Source organism: Oratosquilla oratoria, chromosome 9 (genome assembly GCF_046742065.1).
Source record: "Oratosquilla oratoria isolate Oo_2021 chromosome 9, ASM4674206v1, whole genome shotgun sequence".
Lineage (NCBI taxonomy): Eukaryota > Metazoa > Arthropoda > Malacostraca > Stomatopoda > Squillidae > Oratosquilla > Oratosquilla oratoria.
In genome coordinates, this window is record NC_134785.1 from 46055896 (window position 1) to 46078691 (window position 22796).

At 41.1% G+C, this 22796-nt stretch overlaps 1 protein-coding gene across 3 annotated transcripts in view; it reads right to left on the bottom strand.

The window, feature by feature from the left end:
• Positions 1 to 2141: 2141 nt before the first annotated feature.
• Positions 2142 to 22796, bottom strand: part of ldbr (lariat debranching enzyme) — a 34409-nt gene continuing 13754 nt past the window's right edge. For 2 of the 3 annotated variants that reach the window (XM_076190327.1, XM_076190329.1), the window contains 3 exons: positions 11121 to 11228; positions 7397 to 7569; positions 2142 to 6524 (listed from right to left, as the gene is read on the bottom strand). In XM_076190327.1, coding sequence (XP_076046442.1) covers positions 6173 to 6524; positions 7397 to 7569; positions 11121 to 11228 — 633 coding nt within the window. In that variant the 3' untranslated portion in view covers positions 2142 to 6172. The remainder of the gene's footprint in view (positions 6525 to 7396; positions 7570 to 11120; positions 11229 to 22796) is intronic. The other variant, XM_076190328.1, reaches the window with a different exon arrangement.

Here is a 22796-nt window from a genome sequence, read left to right on the forward strand (position 1 = left end):
ACTCCCTTTCATGCATCACAGCATTTTCCATTCACCCCTATCTTCTGTCCTCTCCCATCCTTCCTCAACAGATATTCCCCCCTTTCCCAATATCCCTTTTACCCCATCTATCCATCATCTCATCCTGGGTTACCCCCTCACTCTTTCATCCACCCTATCTCCTAGCTCCCTTTCCAACCCACATTCTCTTCACCTCCTTGTTTCTCACTCTATCCAGCCTAGTAACCCCTATCATACTTCTCAGACACCTCATCTCAAACACATTCTTCCTCTCTCATGTTCCATGTTTCTGCCCCCATACAGTGCTGTTGACACAATCACTCCTTCATGCAATCTCCTCTTAGCATCCAATACCAAATGTCCATTTCACATTACATTTTAATCTCTCAATCTATATTCTACCTCCACCCCCACTCCTCCCTTTCCCACCACATTTGCACCCAAGTATCTAAAACTATTCACCTTCTCCAGTCTTTCTCCCTTAATACTTACTTCCAGTTTGCTGCCACTTTCTCCCCTTGTACATCTCATTACATTACTTTTACCCACACCTATCTTCAACTTCCTTCTATCACACACCTTCCCAAACTGTTACCAACTTCCTCAATCCCTCCTCTGATCCTGCCACAAGCAGTGTTGTCAGCAAACAATAACTGGTTAACCTCCCACTTTCCTCTAATTTCTTTAACCATGCCCAATCCCTTACCCATTACCCATGGCAATATAACATATCCCTGGCAAAGTCCCACCTTTACCTCAAACCATTCTCTCCATTTCTAAATCTAAGACAGGCTGTACTACATACATATAGCCAAAAAGGACAAGGCACAAAAACACGCCCACCCATTCCATCCCCGAAAACACTCCACACCCCCTCAACAAACTGATCCCTCTGAAACTACTACACTCACACTTATCCCCTTTCTCCTGTAGAGTGGAACTATACAGGCACTCCTCTAGTCTTCCGGCACACCCTAAAATACTCTGCCCATCTTCCTTTTTCAGCCGTCTCTTCCATTATCATCTCTCCATCTTCACCTTTTCTTCTCTACTTGATTCACTTCCTCTCTTAATTTCTTTTCATACTCTTACCCCATTTCACATCTGCTCTCTTTGCCCCCTTTATCTTATGCTTTACTTCTCTTTTCTTTTTACCTCTCATCCTATTTTGTAATCTGTGAATGCTTGAATCTTCTCTTCTCCAACCTTCTTTGCTTCCTCCTCACCTTGCGACTTCCTCCTTGAACCATCTCCATTCCTAGTTCTACTCTATCCTTTACTTTTTTTTTTCATTTAAGCAGTTTATTTTAAGCACCTCCCAACCTTGTCCTCTTTCTCCATCTATCCTCCACTCTCAACTCTTCCACCAAAAAGAGATCTGATATTCACCCACTCCCCTTAGAATATGTACATCCTTAACTCTCCTGTTCTCCTGGTTACCACTATACAGTCCATTAATGCCCTGTCTACCACCCTCTCCCATGTGTACTTATGCTTGACTTTCTTCCTAAACACTGTATTTGCTAAATTGCTATCATCAATTCTCTAGACATCACCATCAACTCTCCACTACATTTTTTTTCTGGAACTCTTCTTCCCAACCACTCCATCTATTGGTTCATTTCCTATCCTAGCATCAAGATCTCCCAATACCAATACAATGATATTTCTTCCTAAACCCTCCCTTTCCTCTGCACTCTTACTACCAGGCCCATAGCACTTAAAAAACCCACATCTCCCTTCCCAGTTTCACCTTCATCCACATTAACCTCGAAGAAACCCCCTTCCACTGAACCACATGTTTACCTATATCTTCACTTACTAGTATAGCCACCCCTTCTATCCCTCATCCTCTCTTTACTCCAGAGACCTTCCCAAATTCAAACATGACCCTCCCTTTAAAGTTTGTTTCACTCAATGCTAACAAAACCATCTTTCATGGTAAATGAGAGTATATGGGGATGAAATGGGTGGGAATGGATTTATGTCTTTGACTCTGGCTACCTCCCTTAAAAAGCCCTTAGTATATGCATGTACTTGTTCCACCATTCTTTTGAGTATTAAATTTGAGATGCCACATGTGGGTGTGCTTCAGTTAACTATTGCATGAAAGTGATGTAGTGAATACACAGACATTCTTATGATTTTTATTTACATAACATGTATTTTTTTTCTTCAACTGTACAAAAATACCTTAACAAACCAAAGGTCTTGCAGCCCTTGTATACCTTGCACTCGCCACTTTCAATTCACAATGAGCAGTTCTCCCATCATAACAGTCCTTGTACTTTTGAACACCGAGATGTAGTGATACACAGGAGATTTAAACTTTTTACATAAAGTGTTGTTCATGACTTCATAAAAGTAACACATAAATACTGAAACATAAGCACAGGAGCCCTTTTACATAAATACACGACTGAACAATAACTTTGAGTTGAAAATAGTAAAACCTATTTTTAAATATAAAACTTTCCAGTTAGGATTTACATTATTCAGGCACATAAATAAAAATATCCATACTTAACAAAAGCTTAAAACAAGGCTGCCTTGGATGTTCAAAACTTTTTGTACATATTAACATTTGTCCTTGGTCCGTAGAAGGTTAGGCCAGCTGGGGGTGGTTCTGATTCCAGTTTCATGATCCGTGTTCTTGAGTATACAATAACATAAGACTTTTCTGAATCTACAGTTAGAAGGATGAACCTTCAACAACATTACTTTACAATGAGCATTCCAAAATCATTAAAAGTTTGCATTAACCATATTATTCATATTAAAACTGATGGCAAAAACAAAATTCAAATTACTAACGCAATGGTAGTAATAGTCTACAATGAACAGCACTCAAAGCAGCAGTTCACTAATAGTATTACCAGTAACAGTAGATGGCGCAAGAGGGTATAATTTAAGGGGTACTAGATTGGAAGGGTGTGTGGGAAACTATATGAATTCATGATGAAGGTACAAGTGGTACAAAACTTGTATGTGTGTATGTGATTCATCGTTGTCTTGGATCACATGTTGGACTCATAATCAACAGCTATTACCCACCTGGATGAGAGCTCAGAGCTCACATATATGACCAATCTATGGGTAATGCTGTGACCTTACACGCACATCCCCCCAACTCCTAGCTCACGAGAGTTGGAGTAATGACTCACAGCGCAGCAATACTGAAATTATTACAGCCCTGGGCAAGATTCAAACTAGGACCACTGTAGTAGCAATCACGAATGCTACCACCGTGCCGAGTGTGTGTGCGTGCATTATAGGCACAAGAGAGGGTTGTTTGTTGCAAGTGTAGAAAGATGTTTAAAATGTATACTATCAGGCTATGGGATATGAATGTAAAAGGTGAGACACTGTTTTAAGGTGTCTGGAGTGGAAAGAATGGACAATGCCTCATTGATGTGAACTCCAAGGGTTATAGTTGATTGTATTTTTTGAAACAAACATGTGGAAACTAGTGATGTCAGTTGTATTCTGATAAGAAAGACTGAATGTGACTGAGTTGAGTGGGGGCAGAATATGAATACAAGATCATCACCTGACAAACGAAAATAGTGAAGTGATGGGTTTGTAACAGTTAACGAGGACAAGGTAAGTTGGGAAATGTGTGTGTCTGTGTGTGTGTGTGAGAGAGAGAGAGAGAGAGAGAGAGAAATAAAGAGAGAGATAAACAGAGTGGGTGTACTGTGTCTTGCTGACCTGGACAGTGGGTTGAGGACTGATATGACCCTTCATCCATGAGAAGCCAAGGAGGGAAACAAGGGTGGTGCATGGGAGTGAAATAGGTGGGAGGATGTGTGTGCCTTGACTGGCTACATTATAAGGAGGAAGAAGCCCTTGGTACATACATGACAACAAAATTGGACACCATATTAAGTCACGGGAAGATGCTGAAATATTTCAGGACCTTAATAAATTGTTTGCATGGTCGGAGAAATGCCATATGGATTTCAGTATCTCAAAATATAATGTGTTAAACATAGGATTACACAAGCCAACTTATAATGCCATATAAGGGAAAACAAGAGTAGTAACTTTAAATCCAGGAAACAGTGCATTAGTGCCAGGAATAGGGCTAACAGGGCGTTAGGGAGTTATTGCTAGGACGACAAACAAAAGTGCAGAGGTAATCATTAAACTATCTGGTGATAGACCCATTCTTGATCTGTCCTATAGAAAGAATATAAATTCACAAGAATCAGTACAGAGGAGAATGACCAAAATGATACAAGGGTGTAAGAATTGTTCTTAGGTACCTTAAGTTACTCTCCAGAAAGGTTTTCAAATGGGTCAAGGGCTTTAACTAGGGTGATGCACAAGGTCATCATATTAAGACAAGCTGGATATGCCACATACTATTGGAATTAAATTGGACAAACTTAGGTTTAAGAAGGAAATAGGCAAGAACTGGTTTACCAATAGTCGTTAATGAAAGGAATAGACTTGTAACCATGTAGTGAGTGCTGAAACAACTGGATGTTCAAAGAATAGGTCTTGGGGTCTCTTGCAGTTTTCTCCATTCTTAGGTTCTTATGGGACCACAGTATATTTTGGTACAGACATGCTGATGACATTTTGTGTGAAATGACAAGTGGGGACAGTTTGAAGGAGCATTTGGTATATATGAGTAAATAGATCATTTGGAAAATATTAAAAAGTATTTTTAGGATATTTTAGGATTTGTTGTTCCCCAATTTAGCCTGGAGGATTGACCAACTAATGAATTCTACTTACCCAGTATGGTTCTTAAATAACAGCCCTCAGGACAGAGACAGCCACTTTAAAAATCTCCACCCCCTTCCACCCAACATCCTGTTAATATTGATTCTACTAAAGTATCTTTCTGAATCCATTCATCACCCTTTCCCTAAAAACACATCAATCTATTTACAGCTATCTTAACATGGTGCACAAGCAAATTGTTAATGTTCATCATTGACTAAGATGAAACAACAACCACGAGTCTGTGGTTTACCTAGCCAAAACTGTGATCATGTTTACATATGCTAAACAGATTTGAATACTAGACAAACATGGTTCTGGTTCTCTCCCCTGTTATATGAAGTTATATTTTCATGACATCCTCAGTTTCACTATACCATCGAATGTTTTCTTTTTTTTAATATTGAAAATAATTGTCAATACTCAAAAGGATTGCTGCAGAAACAAGAAGCTTCATGGTGTGGAATATCTGAAAACCTGTGGTAAAGTCTTCTGACGACCATGAAGCTACTAGCTACTGAAAATTGCATCAGTGAATTTACAAAGATTATATCAAATGAAAATCTTCTAAACAAAATTCCAACACATATGAAACAGCTTCATACTGATGCTAAGTTCCAAGAAAATCATGAAATTCTTTGTAAATGACACAGATGACACTTGAGGCCTTTAAAAATATGGTCTCTCCTAGCATTTTGTCAGTGTCATCATTTGAGAATCCTGTTCCTGGCCTGTCATTGGAAAACTGCCCACAGGCTAATGATGGAAGTGACACTATAAATTAACTGTAATGGGTTTTGTAATGTTTCTGTTCAAATTAATAAAATTCATTCACCTAGCCTCCCAACAGGGGGGAGTTTGTGACGTAAAACCAAATAATTAAATAACCAATCTGTGTATGACCCAATAAATAAACTGAACAATATTTTCAGACTTTATTTTTCCTATTGTTTATGAGTATATATTAATGTTTTTGCTGCAGAATTTGAACAGATAGAAAATTTGAAACACCAAACTATGGATTCTGTGTACTGTGCTGTCAGGGAATAAAAACAATTTCTATCTTTACCTCACCACCTTGCCACTTGTCTGTCCTCCATTCTTTTACCAATCAATCAATGCATAACTCTTAGCTTCTCTTACAAAAGAGCTGCAGTCTTCAAGTAACTGTTTACAGCCTCCATACTTCATAAATATATATATTTGAAACAATATATTACAATAACAATAATGATAATCATAACCATGGCAAGAAAGAATGAAAGAAAAAGAAAGAGAACATAGTGCATGCATACAATCTATCAATGAAACACATTAGCACCATTTGTTGTCCAAACATGTCCACAACATACACTTGTAAAACCATTTTTGTTATACTTATATTCCCAAACATCACATAAAAACTCGCAGAATTTTCACTCATAATGATGTCTCTTAACTACTCTACAAGTTTGTCATCTTCAATAGTGTACAAAGCCTGATTTCTGCGTTTGAATTTCTTGTGACCATCGGAAACTGTTCTTTCAGTGGTTTCTGGTGTTGGTGTGTTTTCAATTGTTGTTGTTGAGGTTTCTGGTGTTGTTACTTTGTCTCTTGGTGTTCTGGATGTTGGTGGAGTTTCAGTTTCACTTCCACGTTTTACTTGAGAATTTCTACTAGGGCTTGCCTGGTAGGATTCATTTTCACTAAGGGAGGAGGTGGATGATGTTTCCAGGGCTGATGAAGATGATGCACTTCCCAATGCTTGTTTTGGTGAAGACAAAGTAAGACCTACACGTTCCTTATGGTACCTGTTGTAAGAAAATTCAGTAAAAATAAGTGTGCACACATATGGTTACAAAGTACATACTTAAGAGCTAATGATGGATACCTGCTTGTAGTGTCACTGCAAAACAGACAGCACTGCTGTACATTTTTGAAACCCATTAAAACTAGCTGCAGGAGACAAGCAGTCCAGATGTATTCCAATAGCAAATTACAAGGGAGAAAAATGGACCAAATTGGGAGATAAGCCAGAAGTGAGTATTAAGGCAGAGAGACTCTTAAGGAAGTGGATGGTTTTAGATACTTGGGTACGAATATGGAGTGGAGGTGGAGGTAGAATGTAGATTGAGAAGCAAGTAAATGCCTTTTATATATATATATATAAAAATACTGGAAAACAATGTTATAGGATTACAAGGAATGATGATGGTGGTAGGTAGATTGCATGTTGGGTGAAATCAATCAATCTATTGACCCTGGTGTCTTACATTTTTTGCATAAATCTAATGTAATTTTCATGATTTTCTAGCCTTACGGCATAAGTTGAAAATCTTACGCTTTTTCTCTGCTTTTTAATGTGTTTTAAATAAATTCCCCTTTTCAAGTATTATACATGACTACCACATAATGAAAAACAGTAATGATTACAAGTCTTTTTAAACAGTAGTTTTTCATTATGTGGTGCTCATACAGTGTCCTGTGTTTACATTGTTTTCAATCTGCATTTGTTTTGAAACAAATATTGAATGGTTTTCTTATGGTTTAATTACTGTCTCTACTGCAAAATCTTACTGTAAGACACCACAGTAGCTTGACAGGTATGAGTATGTGGTATGAGGTGTGGTATGTGGTATGAGGTACGAGGTGTGGAAGTAGTACAACATATGCTGAAACTAACCTTGGGGAGCTAGAAACAGGTCCTAAGCTGATAAAGTCTTCAGAACTCAATTCACGAGAAGAACTCTTGATTGGACTCACTTCATTCACAAGGTCATCCACTTCTTTAGGTGGATCTGGACTGACCCTAATTTCCATTATAATGTCTCCATCATATTCGTCACTCATCTCAGCCTGCAAACAAATAATTAATTGTAAGCAATGTTTGGTGTTGAGAAAGAGAGAGAGAGAGAGATGGGTACACATACAAGAAAAGTAAATTGGGGGCAACAGGTGACAAAAATTCAATAGCAACAGTAGAGGAGGTTTGAAAAACATGAAACCCTGAAAGAAACAGAAACTTATCAGTCATACCACTGACCACCAAGCTCTTTCAGTGAACAGAGCCTGAAACTAAAGGAATCCCACAGCTAGTTATACAGTGGAACCCATCAAATTATAGACCCTGTCATGCAGCATTCTTTTACAACTGAAGACTAAACCCCTACTTTTATTGTCCTAAAATCTTATCTTTAGCACTTGCATAGCTCCATCACTTCAGTGCCCTATTTTCCCCCCAAGGACAGAAGTTCTGATTATTACTAATGAAATAACAAAATACATAGACATACATATATCAAGTGAAGTAGCCAAAAATCCAGAGGCATAAGATCCACCCTACCACCCTCTTTTCTTGCTTCCTCCTAGATGACAGCATCCCTGCATCTCACCCACTGCCCTGGGTCAGAAGCAGTGCTGCAAGGTACAGCACCCCTGTTCTCGTCCTCACCTCCTCATTTCTCACTCTATCCAGCCTAGTAACTCCTATCATACTTCTCAGATACCTCATCTCAAACACATTCAATCTCCTCTCTTCTGCCCCATACAGTGATCTCAGCACAATCATACCCTTCATACAATCTCCTCTTAGCATCCATTCCAAAATGTCTATTCCTCATTACACTTTTTTATCCACCAAGGCATTTACTCACTTCTTTCAATCTACATTCTACCTCCACTTCTACTCCACCCTTTCCTGCCACATTTGCACCAAGTATCTAAAACTATCCACTTCCTCCAGTCTCTCTCCCTTAATACTCACTGCCACTTTCATCCCTTGTACATCTCATCACCTTACTTTTACCCACGTATATCTTCAACTTTCTTCTTTCACACACTCTCGCAAACTGTCACCAACTTCCTCAATCCCTCCTCTGATCCTGCTACAAGCACAGTGTCGTCCACAGACAACAGCTGGCTCACCTCCCACTTTTCTCCATCTTCTTTAACCATCTCCAATCTCTGACCCACCACCCTTGCACCACCTGTCATAAGCCTTTTCCAAATCCATAAAGCCCTAAAAACCTCTTGCACCACCCCATCCATGTATAAGTTGAACAGCCAGAGTGACATAACACATCCCTAACGAAGTCCCACCTTTACCTCAAACCACTCACTCTCTCCATTTCTAATCCTGACACATGCTCAACTACTCTCATAAAAACTCTTGACAGCTCCTAGAAGCTTTCCTCCTATCCCACAGTACCTTCCTGTCTACCCTGTCATAAGCCTTTTCCAGATCCATAAAAGCCCAAAAAACATCCTTACCTTTTCCTATAGCTTTCTCATAAATGTCTTACCACAAAAATCTGATCTATGCAACTTCTACCTGTCCTAAATCCACACTGTTCCTCACTAATTACGCCCTCTGTTCCTCTCATAATCCTCTCAATCAAGATGGAACACCTCGTGCTACTATGCCCCATACTAACAATCCCAGAGGCTGTTGCCAGTCTCTTTAAACACCACTCTCCAAGACTATGCAAAGTAAAACATTGAGAATAATATGCAGATGCACCAAAACCATCCCTATGGAACATCTGCACAGACCAAACTCCTCCCCAAAGCATCACGTGAAAATTATAAAGATGCAATTCTATGCAAGATGCCTTGGCACTATCCCCATTTTGTTACATACACATATAAAAAAAGGCTTTCTCCCCCTTACATGCCAAAAAGATAAAGGCACAGAAACCACTCCCACCCATTCCATTTCCTATATATTCCACCCTCCTCCCTCCCTCTTATCTTGGCACCCCCATTTTATTTACATAAACGCAACCATCTGAATGAGTGGGAGAAAAAAGAAAGAGGGAAATATATATACAGTTGGACAAAATAATATGAACACCATGCAAAATAGTACATCTTGATGCATGTTGGCAACACTGCTTCAGGGTAAATAATGGCACGCGTATGTATTGCACAGCTTACGTAGCAGGTCTTGTAGTTCAGTCTATTACATGCTTTGGTCTGTGACGGTTACAACAAACATCTGGTGTAATGTGTGATCTCTCAGGCTTCAAGTGGGCAAATCGTTGGCGCCCCTTTAACGGGAGCGTTGGTGACGAAAACAGCTGAACTGTTGGATGTTTCACAAGCAACAGTATCCATGGTAATGACAGCATACACAAAACATGGGAAAACATCATTGGCAAAAAAGAATACTAGGCGAAACCCAAATTGATCCAACAGAGACTGATAAACATTAATATAAAACAATCGTGGTAAAAGTGACAGCAGAACTCAGCACACACCTGAGGAATCCTGGTAGGGCTGCAATTGTGAAACCCCTTATAACAGATGCCAACACTAAGTGGTGCCACGAACATAGAACCTTGATGATTGGAAGAATGTGGTATGGTCTGATAAATCCACATTTATGCTATTGCCTATGAACAGCAGGGTTTATGTACGGAGAACCCCAAAAGAGGCCTACAATCCGGACTACCTGCTTCCCACAGCCAAGCATGGGGGTGGTTCCTTTATGATTTGGATGGCTATATTGTGATATTCAGCCGGTCCTCTCACATCACAGGCAGGATGACTGCTAATGAATATCTCGACATCCTCAATGATGAGGTTCTTACTATGATGAGCATTTTGCTGTCAGACACAGCGATATTACAAGATAAGGCACCCATACACACAGCCAAAAAGGTTCAGTATTGGTTCTTAGAGCATCTGATTATCATCAAACAACTTCCCTGGCCTGCACAATTGCCAAACCTCAACATAATTAAACCGTTATGAGGAATTTTAGAGCAGCAATTGGCAAATGTTTTGGTACAAGAATGGGACAACATTCCATTGGAAACTATTCTATCGGACACTCTAAGAATCCATACCGCAAAGAGTTGCAGCTGTTCTACAGGTAAATGGTGACCCAACACCGTATTAATAAATAAATAGTGTATTTGGCAGGTGTTCATATTATTTTGTCCAACCCCTGTATACATATATAAATGAAAATAAAGAAGTGGTACTCTATACTATTCAAGTATCTACAACCTACCACCTACACCAAACAACACACCCAAAGAAAACACACATACACAAAACATGCACTTTAGGATAGACCAGTGATCTCCCTAATTTATCAATACCCTCCAGATAGATGATGAAAAAGAAGCAGAAACAAGAGGAGGAATCAGAAAAAGAATAAAAAGAAAATCCCAAAAGAAGCAACAACCACACTTGCATGACTATTAAGTTTACTGCCTACCACAAAAACAATCTTGTGGCCAGGACATAGAAACAAGCTGCCTCACCCTTACCATACAGAGACAACAATATATTAATTTGATTTTTCAGTGAGATTCATGGGGCAATCCAATGAATCTGATGACACCACCACACAAAGACACAGAACACCTCATACTAACAATCCCCAGACAACACAATACCTCTTCTCTAAGTGAATTATGGTCACACTTGGTGGCTGTTGCAGGTTTCCTGGAGGCTGTGGATTGATAGATCCAGCGGCTGTTGTTACCTGCAAGAGTTCTAGAGCACTGGGGTAGAAATAGACAGAGCATAGTTTAAACAGAGTGAGATGGACCAGAGGATGAAGAAATGGTATCTGAAAAAGGTACTGAAGGAAAACGTCAAAACAAGAGCTTGAGGGTGACATACCAATACTAATGGCTAAATATCAGTTGCATGAAAAAAAAAATAATTTGAAGAAGGGAGAACTTGAAATACCATGTCTAGCAGAGACTAAATTAGAAACAAGATTATAATATTAGATTAGGCAATAGAAATAACATATAGAGGCAATGACTTTGGCTGCAGCTATATGCCTCCTGATGTAGGCTCCTCACTACATTCTCCACCTTCACTATTATTATCATGATAATAGTGAAGGAAAACTTAAAGGGGGCCACCCCCGAAAACTCCTTGGGCTCATATCTCGCTTCTGGTTCATCCAATTGATTTGAAATTTTAATATGTTGTTTGTTGGTGTAAAGAAATGCTATTCTGTAAATTTCATGAAATTTTGATGAATGGTAGCGGCTACCAAGATTAATTTTTCACTTAATGGCTTTGAAAAAATTATCATAGAAACTTTGTTTATATATCTACATTTTGTTGGATTTGTTTTTCAATTTTTTGTTTCGTCTTTGAAGGAAAATAATTTTTTTTTTTGACAAATTGAAAAATCTAATTCCAACAAAAAATTATATTTTTGTTGAAGTATAAATTGATACCTAACATAAGTTGATCAGAGTTTTTACCGATTTTTTGAAAATATTTGAAGTTCAAAAAACAACATTTCGAGATATCGGCTTCTAAAGTTTTTTTCGGTTTTTTCCTTTTCCTGCCATGTGTATTCATCTGATTGGCATGAAATTTTCACATATGATTGTGTATATATCGTTGACTTAGTGGAGAATGAAGAGAAATGGGGGGTGACTGCTGTTGTGGCGTGGGTGGGAGTGGTGGCGGAGAAGGAGGTGATAAGCCGGAAGGCAATAACACGCTCTCCCCTTCATCTCTGCTAATTTCTTCACTAATTTCTCCTTGATCTGAAGAGTCTTGATGCCCTTTACTCTTCTTGAAGTTGGATATCCTCGTTTGTAAGTCATCTTGCAAGACGAATATAAAAGACATATTACAGGAACGCAGCCTTGCGTTGTCTGTAATGTCTCCGTATGTACTGGACGCGAGTAGCTAGGAATACCACACGCATGCGGGGAAGAGATGCCATTTGTCGAAATTTATATAAAGAAAAATTATTTTAATGATAGTTCTACATAGTTATAAGCATTGAATGATGCCTCATTTTCTAGCGCACGTGTCAGGCTATGACACAAAACCCCAGGTCATTTAAAAATGGCATCTGAAGGGGGAAAAAATTATATTTCAGAAAAAAACTTCACCAAGTGATAGTTTTGGGTAGGACTGACATCTTGAGCCGATAAAAGTGAAAAGTGAAATTTTAAAAAATATTCGTGAAAAATTCACCGGGGTGGACCCCCTTAAAGGTGGAGAAGGTAGTGAGGAGCCAAAGTAATCACCTTTGGTCTGTGCTTGGATTGTTGGGTCAGCTAACAGTCGTTCCTGGGAATTGGAACGAAGTGGTGAGTGAGTGGTTTGAGGTGAAGGAAGTGCTGTGCCAGGGGTGTGTTAAGTAGCTATGGTTGTTTAATATATATGAGAATGGGGTGTTACTGGAGGTACATGCAAGAGTAATGGGTAGAGGATTGTAGATGGTTAGAAAGTTTAGAGATGAGGTGAGCCAGTTGTTTAATGATGACATTGCATTTGTGGCTGGGTCTGAGGAGGGTCTGAGACAGTGGAGGAGTTTGAAATTAATGGAGGTAACCCTGACTGGGGTATTAGCTGCATGATATTGTGGGGTTGAAAGCTGCTCAGTAGCATGCAGCTGATACTTTAGGGTCTATATGGGGTGCCCCTACAGACCAGAGCCACACATCATATTGTCTGTGGGAAATCTCTATTCATAGAGAAATTATGATACTTTATTATACTGCAACTGTCCCTCTGTTACACTGTCTCCGCACTCTTGTTACTGTCCTGTACCACTTCTCTGAATATTCATTTCTCATTTTGCCAAATCCTGTGGTGGGGGAAAAGAATACTGCCACCAAGTATTTCAACTTGAGTCATAAAGTGGCAACAAAAATGGGACAGCAATGGAACTAGGCATCCTCCTCCCTGTAGTCCCAAAGGGGACATTCCTTAAAAAGAGGGTCTGGGTTTTTTTCAATCAGAATCATAATGTTTGGGTTTTTAATGCGTGTGGTTGTGGTATAGATTAGAGTAAAAGGGAAGAGATAGGCAGTATGTTTGTGAGAAGAGAGATGGATGCGTTGGCAATGAGGGAAACTAAGTTGAAAGGGAAGGGCAAGTTTGAGTTTGGGAGTGTAGTCGGGAGGGTCTCAGGAGTGAAGAGAGGATGAGGAAGAGAAGGGGTGGGTATACTAGTAAGTGAAGAGATCAGTAAACATGTGGTTGAATGGAGGGAGGTTTCTTCAAGGTTAATGTGGATGAAGGTGAAAGTGGGAAGGGAGATGTGGGTTTTTGTGTATATGGGCCTGGTTGTGAGATGAGTGTAGCGGAAAGAGGCTTTTTGGATAGATTTAAATGAGTGCATAGAGGGTTCTGGGAGAAGTCATTGTAGGGGTGTTGCTAGGGTAGGAGTGGTTGGTAAGTGTGGAGTTCCAGGAAAAAATGTAGTGGAGAGTTGATGGTGATGTCTCCAGAGTTGATAGCAAATAATGTTTATGAAGAAATTCAAGAATAAGTACACATGGGTGAGTATGGTGGGTGGAAGGGTGGTAGATAGGGCATTAATTGACTATATAGTGGTAACCTGAAGACTAGTAGGAAGAGTTAAGGATGTACACATTCTAAGGGTAATGGGTGAATATCAGATAATTTTTTGGAAGGTAAGTTGAGAGTGGAGGACAGATGAAGAAAGAGGGAGGTGCTTAGAGTAAACTGCTTAAATGTGAAGGAGAAGCTGAGAGAAGAGTGGGAGGGCGTGAAATATAGAGTAGAACTAGGAGTGGAGGAAGAATGGGGATGGTTCAAGGAGGGAGTCACAAGGTGTGCTAAGATGGTGTGTGGAACCAGGAGGACAGGAGGAAATAGAAGGAAGGGCAGTGAGTAGTGGGGTGAGGAAGCAAAGGCTGTAGAGAAGAAGCAAGCATTCACAGATTGGTTACAAAATAGGATGAATAATATGAGAGGTACAAAGAAAAGAGAAATAAAGCACAAAATAAAGGAGGCAAAGAGTAGAGATGTGAAATTGGGTAAGAGTATGACAGAAAATTTTGACAGTAATAAAAAGATGTTTTGGAAAGAAATTAAGGGAGGAAGAGGCAAATCAAGTAGGGAAGAAAATGTAAAAGGTGCCTATGGAGACATGGCAATGGAAGTGATGTCAATATGAGGAAGATGGACAGAGTATTTTTAGGAACTTGCTAAATGTGAAGGAGTATAGGGAGGGAAAGGTAGTTGCACTGGGTAGCACTAAGAAAATGTTAGTGATGAGTGTGGAAAATGGAGGAGAAATAAGGAGGTGAAGGAAGGTGAAGGAAGTTGTTAAGATGATGAGAGCAGGTAAGGAACCTGGGTTGGATGGTTGTTATGCAGAAAGAGAGAGAGAGAGAGAGAGGCAAGTGATGGGGGACTGGCTGGTGAAGTTATTTGATGTTTGTTTAACAAAGGGTAGAGTGCCAGAAGCCTGGAGGAGTGCCTGTATAGTTCCACTTTACAAGGGAAAAGAGGACAAGTGTGAGTGTAATAGTTTCAGAGGGATCAGTTTGTTAAGTGTTGTTGGGAAGGCTTATGGGAGGGTTTTGATTGAGAGGATTAGGAGAGGAACAGAGGGAGTAATTGGTGGTAAGACAGACATGGAGAAATCTTTAGGAAAAGGTAAGGATGTTTTTGGGGGGCTTTTATGGATTTGGAAAAGGCTTATAACAGGGTAGACATGAAGGCACTGTGGGAGGTATTGCATATATATGGGATAGGGGCAAAGTTGTTAAGAGCTTGTGTTAGAATCAGAAATGGAGAGTGAGTGGTCTGAGGTAAAGATTGGACTTCACCAGGGATGTGTTCAATTTGTATATGGATGGGGCGATGCAATAGGTAAATGCAAGGGTAATGGGTTGGGGATTGAGATGGTTAAAGGAAATGGAGAAAAGTGAGAGAGAAACCAGTTGTTGTTTGTTGACAACACTGCTTGTGGCAGGATCAGAGGAGGTATTGAGGAAGTTAGTGACAGAGTTTAGGAAGGTGTGCAAAAGAAGGAAGTTGAAGATAAATGTGGGTAAAAGTAAAGTGATGAGATGTAAAAGGGGAGAAAGTGGCAGGAAGTGGATAATTTTAGATACTTGGATGCAAATGTGGTGGGAATGGGAGGAGTGGAGGGGGAAGTAGAATGTAATGAGAAATAGACATTTGGGAATGGATACTAAGAGAAGATTGCATAATGAAGTGGTTGTACCAACAGCACTGTATGGGGCAGAAACATGGAATGTAAGAGGAAGAGGAGTTTGAATATGTGCCTGAAAAGTATGATAGGGGTTGCTAGGCTGGATAGTGAGAAACGAGGTAAGGAGGAGAACTGGGGTGGAAAAGGAGTTGGGATTGATGAAAGAGTATTGGGGTGGTTTGGACACATGGGAAGAATGAGTGAAGAATGATTAGTAAAAGAGGCATGGAAAGGCAGAGGTGGAAGGAGTGAACATGAGGGGTGACCAAGGATGAGATAGATGGATGGGGTAAAAGGGGCATTAGGAAAGAGGGGAATGTCTATTGAGGAAGGACGGGAGGAGACAGATTATGAGGGTGAATGGAGAATGGTTATGTATGGATGATGCTGTGATGCATGAAAGGGAGTGGGTAGGGGATGGGGAATGAGGGGGTATGTGTGAAAAAATAATTTGATGCAGCCTGAAAGGATTTCTTCCTGGCTTCTTTTTTCTGCATGAGGAGATGGAGAAGGTGGGGGTTGCCAATTTAATGAAGCGCCTTGCTGTGGATGTCCTGTGTCTCGTGACACAGCTTCTGACCCAGGGCAATGGGCAAGATGAAGGGATGACCAGTCATCCAGGAAGAGCCAAAATAAGGAGGGAGGGAGGGAAGGGGTGAATGGGAGTGGAATGTGGGAACAGAATAGGTAGGAGTGGATTTTATGCCTTGTTTTTTGTTATATGTATGTTTGTGTATGTAACAGTGGAGTGGTGAGATTTATAAGACGTGAGCATGGCAGCAAGATGAAGGTAAGTTTCAAAGGAGAAAGGTTAGAGGAAGTGAATAGTTGTACATATATTTGGTTACATGTAGCAGGAAATGGAGAAGTAGGAGTGGAGGTAAACTGTGAGGGAAGCATGTAAATGTCTTGGAGGAATGAAAAATGTCCTAAGAAAAAGGTATCTGGGAATGGATGCGAAGAAGACTGTATGAAGGGGTGATAGTGCCAACATCACTGTATGGGCCAGACTTGGAATTCAAGGGGGCAGAAAAGAGAAACTGTTTGAGAAGTATGGCGGGTGTTACGAGGAAGGATAGTGAGAATTAAGGAAAGCAGGGGTGAAAGAGTGCTGGCAGATAGGTCAGATGAAAGAATACTGGGGTGGTTTTGGCACATGGAAAGAATGAATGAAGAAAGACTAGCAAAAACAACCAAGAATGAGATGGATGGGTGGATAAGATGAAGGGGTGAAGGGAGAAGTCAAGAGATAGGTGTGAGTGGAGAAAGACTGTGAATGGAATAGAAATTGATGTGGCTGAAAGGGATTTCTCCTCATCTTCATTTTCACAGGTGGGGATGAAGAAGGGTCATTACTTAAATGAAGCAGCTAACCCCGCTGTGGATGTGCTTTGTCTTGCTGCACTGCTCATAACCAGGCTGTGGGTAAGGGGATAAGACAGAATGGAAATGGGTGGATGTGGTATTTCTGGTTGCAGTGCTTCTGACCCAGGCAGCGGGCAGGGGACAGGATGACCCTTCATCCACAAGGAGCTAAGATTGATTGATGGGCCTGGGTGGGTACATGCCTTGGCTGGCTACCTCCCTTCTTAAGGGGACAATGGCTTTTAGTAGATACATAGAACCCTAACAACCATGTATTTCCACCCCACTCTCTGCCTCACCACCATATTTCTCACTCCTGGAGGAATGTGAATGTAGTGGTATTGAGAGATCTCAAAGCTAAAGTCAACAGAAGGAATAGTAGGGAGGTTTGGAGTGACAGGTAAGAATCTTGGTGATGACGATGTTGAGGATGTAATTAGAGAATTGATGGTAGCAAACAGTGTTTACCAAGGTCTTCTTCCCCCTAATAAAGTACACATCCATTCCACTCCCATTCACTACCCTTGTTCCTCTCTCATCTAAGCTCCTTGTGGATGAAGGGTCAGGTCATCTCTTGCCCACTGCCCAAGGTCAGAAGCAATGAAAAAAAAGTACATCCATAGCAAGGCTGTTTCACTTCAGTGATCCCCTCCCCCATAAGCGAATATGGGAAAGGGTGATGGGTGTTTGACAGGACTGTAATGGATTATGTAGTGGTATCTGAAGGCAAGGAAGAGGACTGGATGTTCATGTTTTCAGGGGAGAGCATGATGGAATGTCAATTTTTTATACAAGGGAAAGTAAAAGTTGAGGAGGTTAAATAGTAGAGGAAAAAGGTGGGAGGCAGAAAGGTGCAGAGCTCATACATCAAATGAGAAGGAAAAAGTGAAAAATTTAAAGATTACTAGAAGCTGAGAACAATGTGGGAGGTATAAAAGAAGGAGGGGAGGTAGGAGCAGAAGAAAGGGTATGTTACATACTGTTATTTTGACTAATGTCGCATTTACTTGATTTAAGTGATCATTTGCCATTCCGGACAATTTTGTGTCATCGACACATTTGGAGACAATAGATTTTAGTCCGTATGTATATACTACGAATAGAAGTGGCACAAAAACAGAATCCTGAGGAACTCCACTCATAACATTTTCCCATCTAGAATTTTTGGCATTTAAAACAACTTTTCGATCATTCAACCAATTGTTAGCCCAACTTATAGGGTACCAGTTACTCCATGTGAAGTTAATTTAGTAAGTAGTCTTTCGTGGGGGACAGTATCAAAGGCTTTTGCAGTCTAAATATATTAAATCTATATTGCTTGTCTGGGGTATTGGCTGCTTGTTATTGTGGCAAAGTAGCATGCAGTCGATACTTTAGGGTCTATATGGGGTGTCCCTACGGACCAGAGCCTCACATCATTTTGTCTATGATAGAAGAAATTCTGTTCATAGAGAAATGATGACACTTTTATACTACTACTGTCCCTCCGTTATGCTGTCCCCCAACCCCTTGTTGCTGTCCTGTACCATTTCTCTGAGTATTATCTTTCTGTGATGGGGGAATTCCCTGTGGTGGGGGAAAAGAATACTGCCACCAAGTATCCCACTTGGATCGTAAGAGGCGAGAAAAAAGGGACGGGGAGAGGGACTAGGCATCCTTCTCCCTGTAGCCCCACGGGGCACACATCCTAAAGACAAAAGTGAAGGCATAAGGGGTGCTGGAGGGCCTCGGGCCAGCACCCTAAGGTTTGGGTCTTTTAATGTGCGTGGATGTGGTACAGATGAGAGTAAAAGGGAAGAGATAGGTAGTATGTTTGTGAGAAGAAAGATGGATGTGTTGGCTTTGAGTGAAACTAAGTTGAAAGGGAAGGGTGAGTGTAAGTTTGGGAGTGTAAGTGGGAGGTTATCAGGAGTGAAGAGAGGGCGAGGGAGGGAAGGGGTGGCTATTCTAGTAAGTGAGGAGATAGGTAAGCAGGTGGTGGAGTGGAAGGAGGTTTCCTCATGGATAATGTGGATGAAGGTGAAACTGGGAAGGGAGATGTGGGTTTTTGTAAGTGCATATGGGCCTGGCAGTGAGAAGAGCGTGGAGGAAAGGGAGGCCTTTTGGATAGATTTAAATGAGTGCATAGAGGGTTTAGGAAGAAATGTCAATGTAATAGTACTGGGAGACCTTAATGCTAGGGTAGGAAATGGTCCAATCGATGGAGTGGTTGGGAAGTGTGGAGTTCCAGGAAAGAATCGTAGTGGAGAGTTGATGGTGGAAATGTGTCTAGAAAGAGAGTTGATGATAGCAAATACAGTGTTTCGGAAGAAAGTCAAGCATAAGTACACATGGGAGAGGGTGGTGGAGGGAAGGGTAGTAGATAGAGCGCTAATGGATTATGTAGTGGTAAATAGGATTATGATAGGAAGAGTTAAGGATGTACATGTGCTAAGGGGAGAGGGTGCGGGAATATCAGATCATTTTTTGGTGGAAGGTAAGCTGAGAGTGGAGGATAGATGGAGAAAGAGGAAAGGGACAAAAGGTAGGGAGGTTCTTAGAGTGAACTCCTTGAATGAAAAGGAAAAGGAGAAGGAGTACGAAAAGAAGCTGAAGGAGGAGTGGGAGGGAGTAAAGGATGGAGCAGAGATGGGTGTGGAGGAGGAATGGGGATGGTTCAAGGAGGGAGTCTTAAAGTGTGCAAGGATGGTGTGTGGAACAAGAAGGACAGGGGGAAATAGAAGAAAGGGTAGTGAATGGTGGGATGAGGAAACAAAGAAGGTTGTAGAAGAGAAGAAGCGAGCATTCACAGATTGGTTACAAAAGAGGACAGGGGAGTCATATGAGACGTACAAAGAAAAGAAAAGAGAAGTAAAGCAAAAGGTAAAGGAGGCAAAGAGGAGAGCAGATGTGAAATGGGGTAGGAGTATGACAGAAAATTTTGAAAGTAATAAAAAGATGTTTTGGAAAGAAATTAAGAGAGGAAGAGGAGGCGAATCAAGTAGGGAAGAAAAGGTAAAAGGTACAGATGGAGAGTTGATAATGGAAGAGATGGCAGTGAGGGGAAGATGGGCAGAATATTTTAGGGAGTTGCTGAATGTGAAGGAGGATAGGGAAGGAAAGATAGCTGCAGTGGGAAATACGAAGAAAATGAGAGTGATGAGTGAGGAGAATGGAGGAGAAATAAGGAAGGATGAGGTGAAGGCAGTTGTAAAGATGATGAAAGCAGGTAAGGCACCTGGTCTGGATGGATGTCATGCAGAATGTCTGAAGGGGGGAGGTTCAGTGATGGTGGACTGGTTGGTGAGATTATTTGATGTTTGCTGGAGAGAGGGTAGAGTACCGGAGGACTGGAGTAGTGCCTGAATAGTTCCTCTTTACAAGGGAAAAGGGGACAAGTGTGAATGTAGTAATTTCAGAGGGATTAGCCTGTTGAGTGTAGTAGGGAAGGCTTATGGGAGAATCTTAATTGAGAGGATTAGGAGAGGAACAGAAGGAGTAATTGGTGAGGAACAGTGTGGATTTAGGACGGGTAGAGGTTGTGTAGATCGGATCTTTGTGGTAAGACAGATATGTGAGAAAGCTATAGGAAAGGGGAAGGATGTTTTTTGGGCTTTTATGGATCTGGAAAAGGCTTATGATAAGGTAGACAGAAAGGCACTGTGGGAGGTTATGCAGATTTATGGGATAGGAGGAAAGCTTTTGGGAGCTGTCAAGAGTTTTTATGTGAGTAGTAGAGCATGTGTTAGGATTGGAAATGGAGAGAGTGAGTGGTTTGAAGTAAAGGTGGGACTTCGTCAAGGATGCGTTATGTCGCCCTGGCTGTTCAACTTATACATGGATGGGGTGGTGCGAGAGGTGAATGCTAGGGTAGTGAGTCAGGGATTGGAGATGGTTAAAGAAAATGGAGAAAAGTGGGAGGTGAGCCAGCTGTTGTTTGCGGACGACACTGCGCTTGTGGCAGGGTCAGAGGAGGGATTGAGGAAGCTGGTGGCAGAGTTTGGGAGAGTATGTGATAGAAGAAAGCTAAAAATAAATGTGGGTAAAAGTAAGGTGATGAGATGTACAAGGGGTGAAAGTGGCAGTAGACTGGAAGTGAACATTAAGGGAGAGCGACTGGAGGAGGTGGATAGTTTTAGATACTTGGGTGCAAGTGTAGCAGGAAAAGGTGGAGTGAAGGTGGAGGTAGAATGTAGATTGAGAGAAGCGAGTAAATGCCTTGGTGGTTTAAAGAGTGTAATGAGAAATAGACATTTGGGAATGGATGCGAAGAGGAGACTGTATGAAGGAGTGATTGTGCCAACAGCACTGTATGGGGCAGAAACGTGGAACATAAGAGAAGAAGAGAGAAGGAGTTTGAATGTGTTTGAGATGAGGTGTCTGAGAAGTATGGTGGGGGTTACTAGGCTAGATAGAGTGAGAAATGAGGAGGTGAGGAGGAGAACAGGGGTGAAAAAGGATTTGGGAGATAGGGTTGATGAAAGAATATTAGGATGGTTTGGACACATGGAAAGAATGAGTGAAGAAAGACTAGTAAAAGAGGTATGGAAGGCAGATGTGGAGGGAGTGAACATGAGGGGACGTCCTAGGATGAGGTGGATGGATGGGGTAAAGGGGGCTTTGGGGAAGAGGGGAATGTCTGTTGAGGAAGGAAGGGAGAGGACGGAAGACAGAGGTGAGTGGAGAATGGTTGTATATGGATGATGTTGTGACTGCATGAGGAGGAATGGGCGGGGGGGTGAGGTAGTATGTGTGAGTAATTTTTGACGCAGCCCGAAGGGATTTCTCCCCGTCCTCTCCTTATATGCAAAGGGGGACGGAGAGGGGGGGTCGCCGATTAAATGAAGCGGCCTTGCTGTGGATGTACTGTGTCTTGCGACACTGCTTCTGACCCAGGGCGGTGGGCAGGGTGCAGGGATGACCGTCATCCAGGAGGTGCTCAGATGAGAGGAAGGGTGGGAGGGGTGTGGAGTGTATTTAGGGATGAAATGGGTGGGAGTGTTTTTATGCCTTTCCCTTTTTGGCTACCTCCCTTGGAAGGGGGAAAAAGCCTTGGTATATGTATGTATGTATGTATATTGCTTGTCACAACTTGAGATGACTGTGTTGTAGAATTCAAGTAAGTTATTCTTGCAAGAATGTTTGTCTGAATCCATGCTATCATTGATCAAACAGTTACTTTCTAAATGATGTTTGATAGCATCTCTGATTATAGTTTTCATCATTTTCCCTATGCCTTAAGTCAAGCTTATAGGCCTGTGGTTATTTGGTTTCTTTTTGTCACCTTTTTTGAATATTGGAGTAACGTTAGCTAGTTTCCATTCTCTTGGGACCTCTCCGGATATGATGGGCTTTTTGAAAATAATTTCTGATGGAACAGCAATCTCATTTTTAATTTCCTTTAAGATTCTTGGATGCCAACTGTCAGGCCCTTTTGTTTATGTTTACCGTAGTAAGTTCACCCTAGATTTTTCAAAGGTTTCAGTTTGGAGTTCACATTGAGGTGTTTTGTTTACGAATACTGAGCTAAAATAGGTCTTACAGAGGATGTGACAAAGCATGTAAAGATGGTATGAGGATCAAGGAGGATGGAAGGAAATGGATGGTAGAGAATAGTGGGATAAAGAGATGAAGTAAGCAATGTGGATTGATCGGAAGATAAAACTATAAAGCAAATGAGAAGTACAAGAAAAGAAAACCATAACATAAGGTACATACATACATACATCCCAAAGGCTTTTCCCCCCTTACAAGGGAGGTAGCCAAAAAG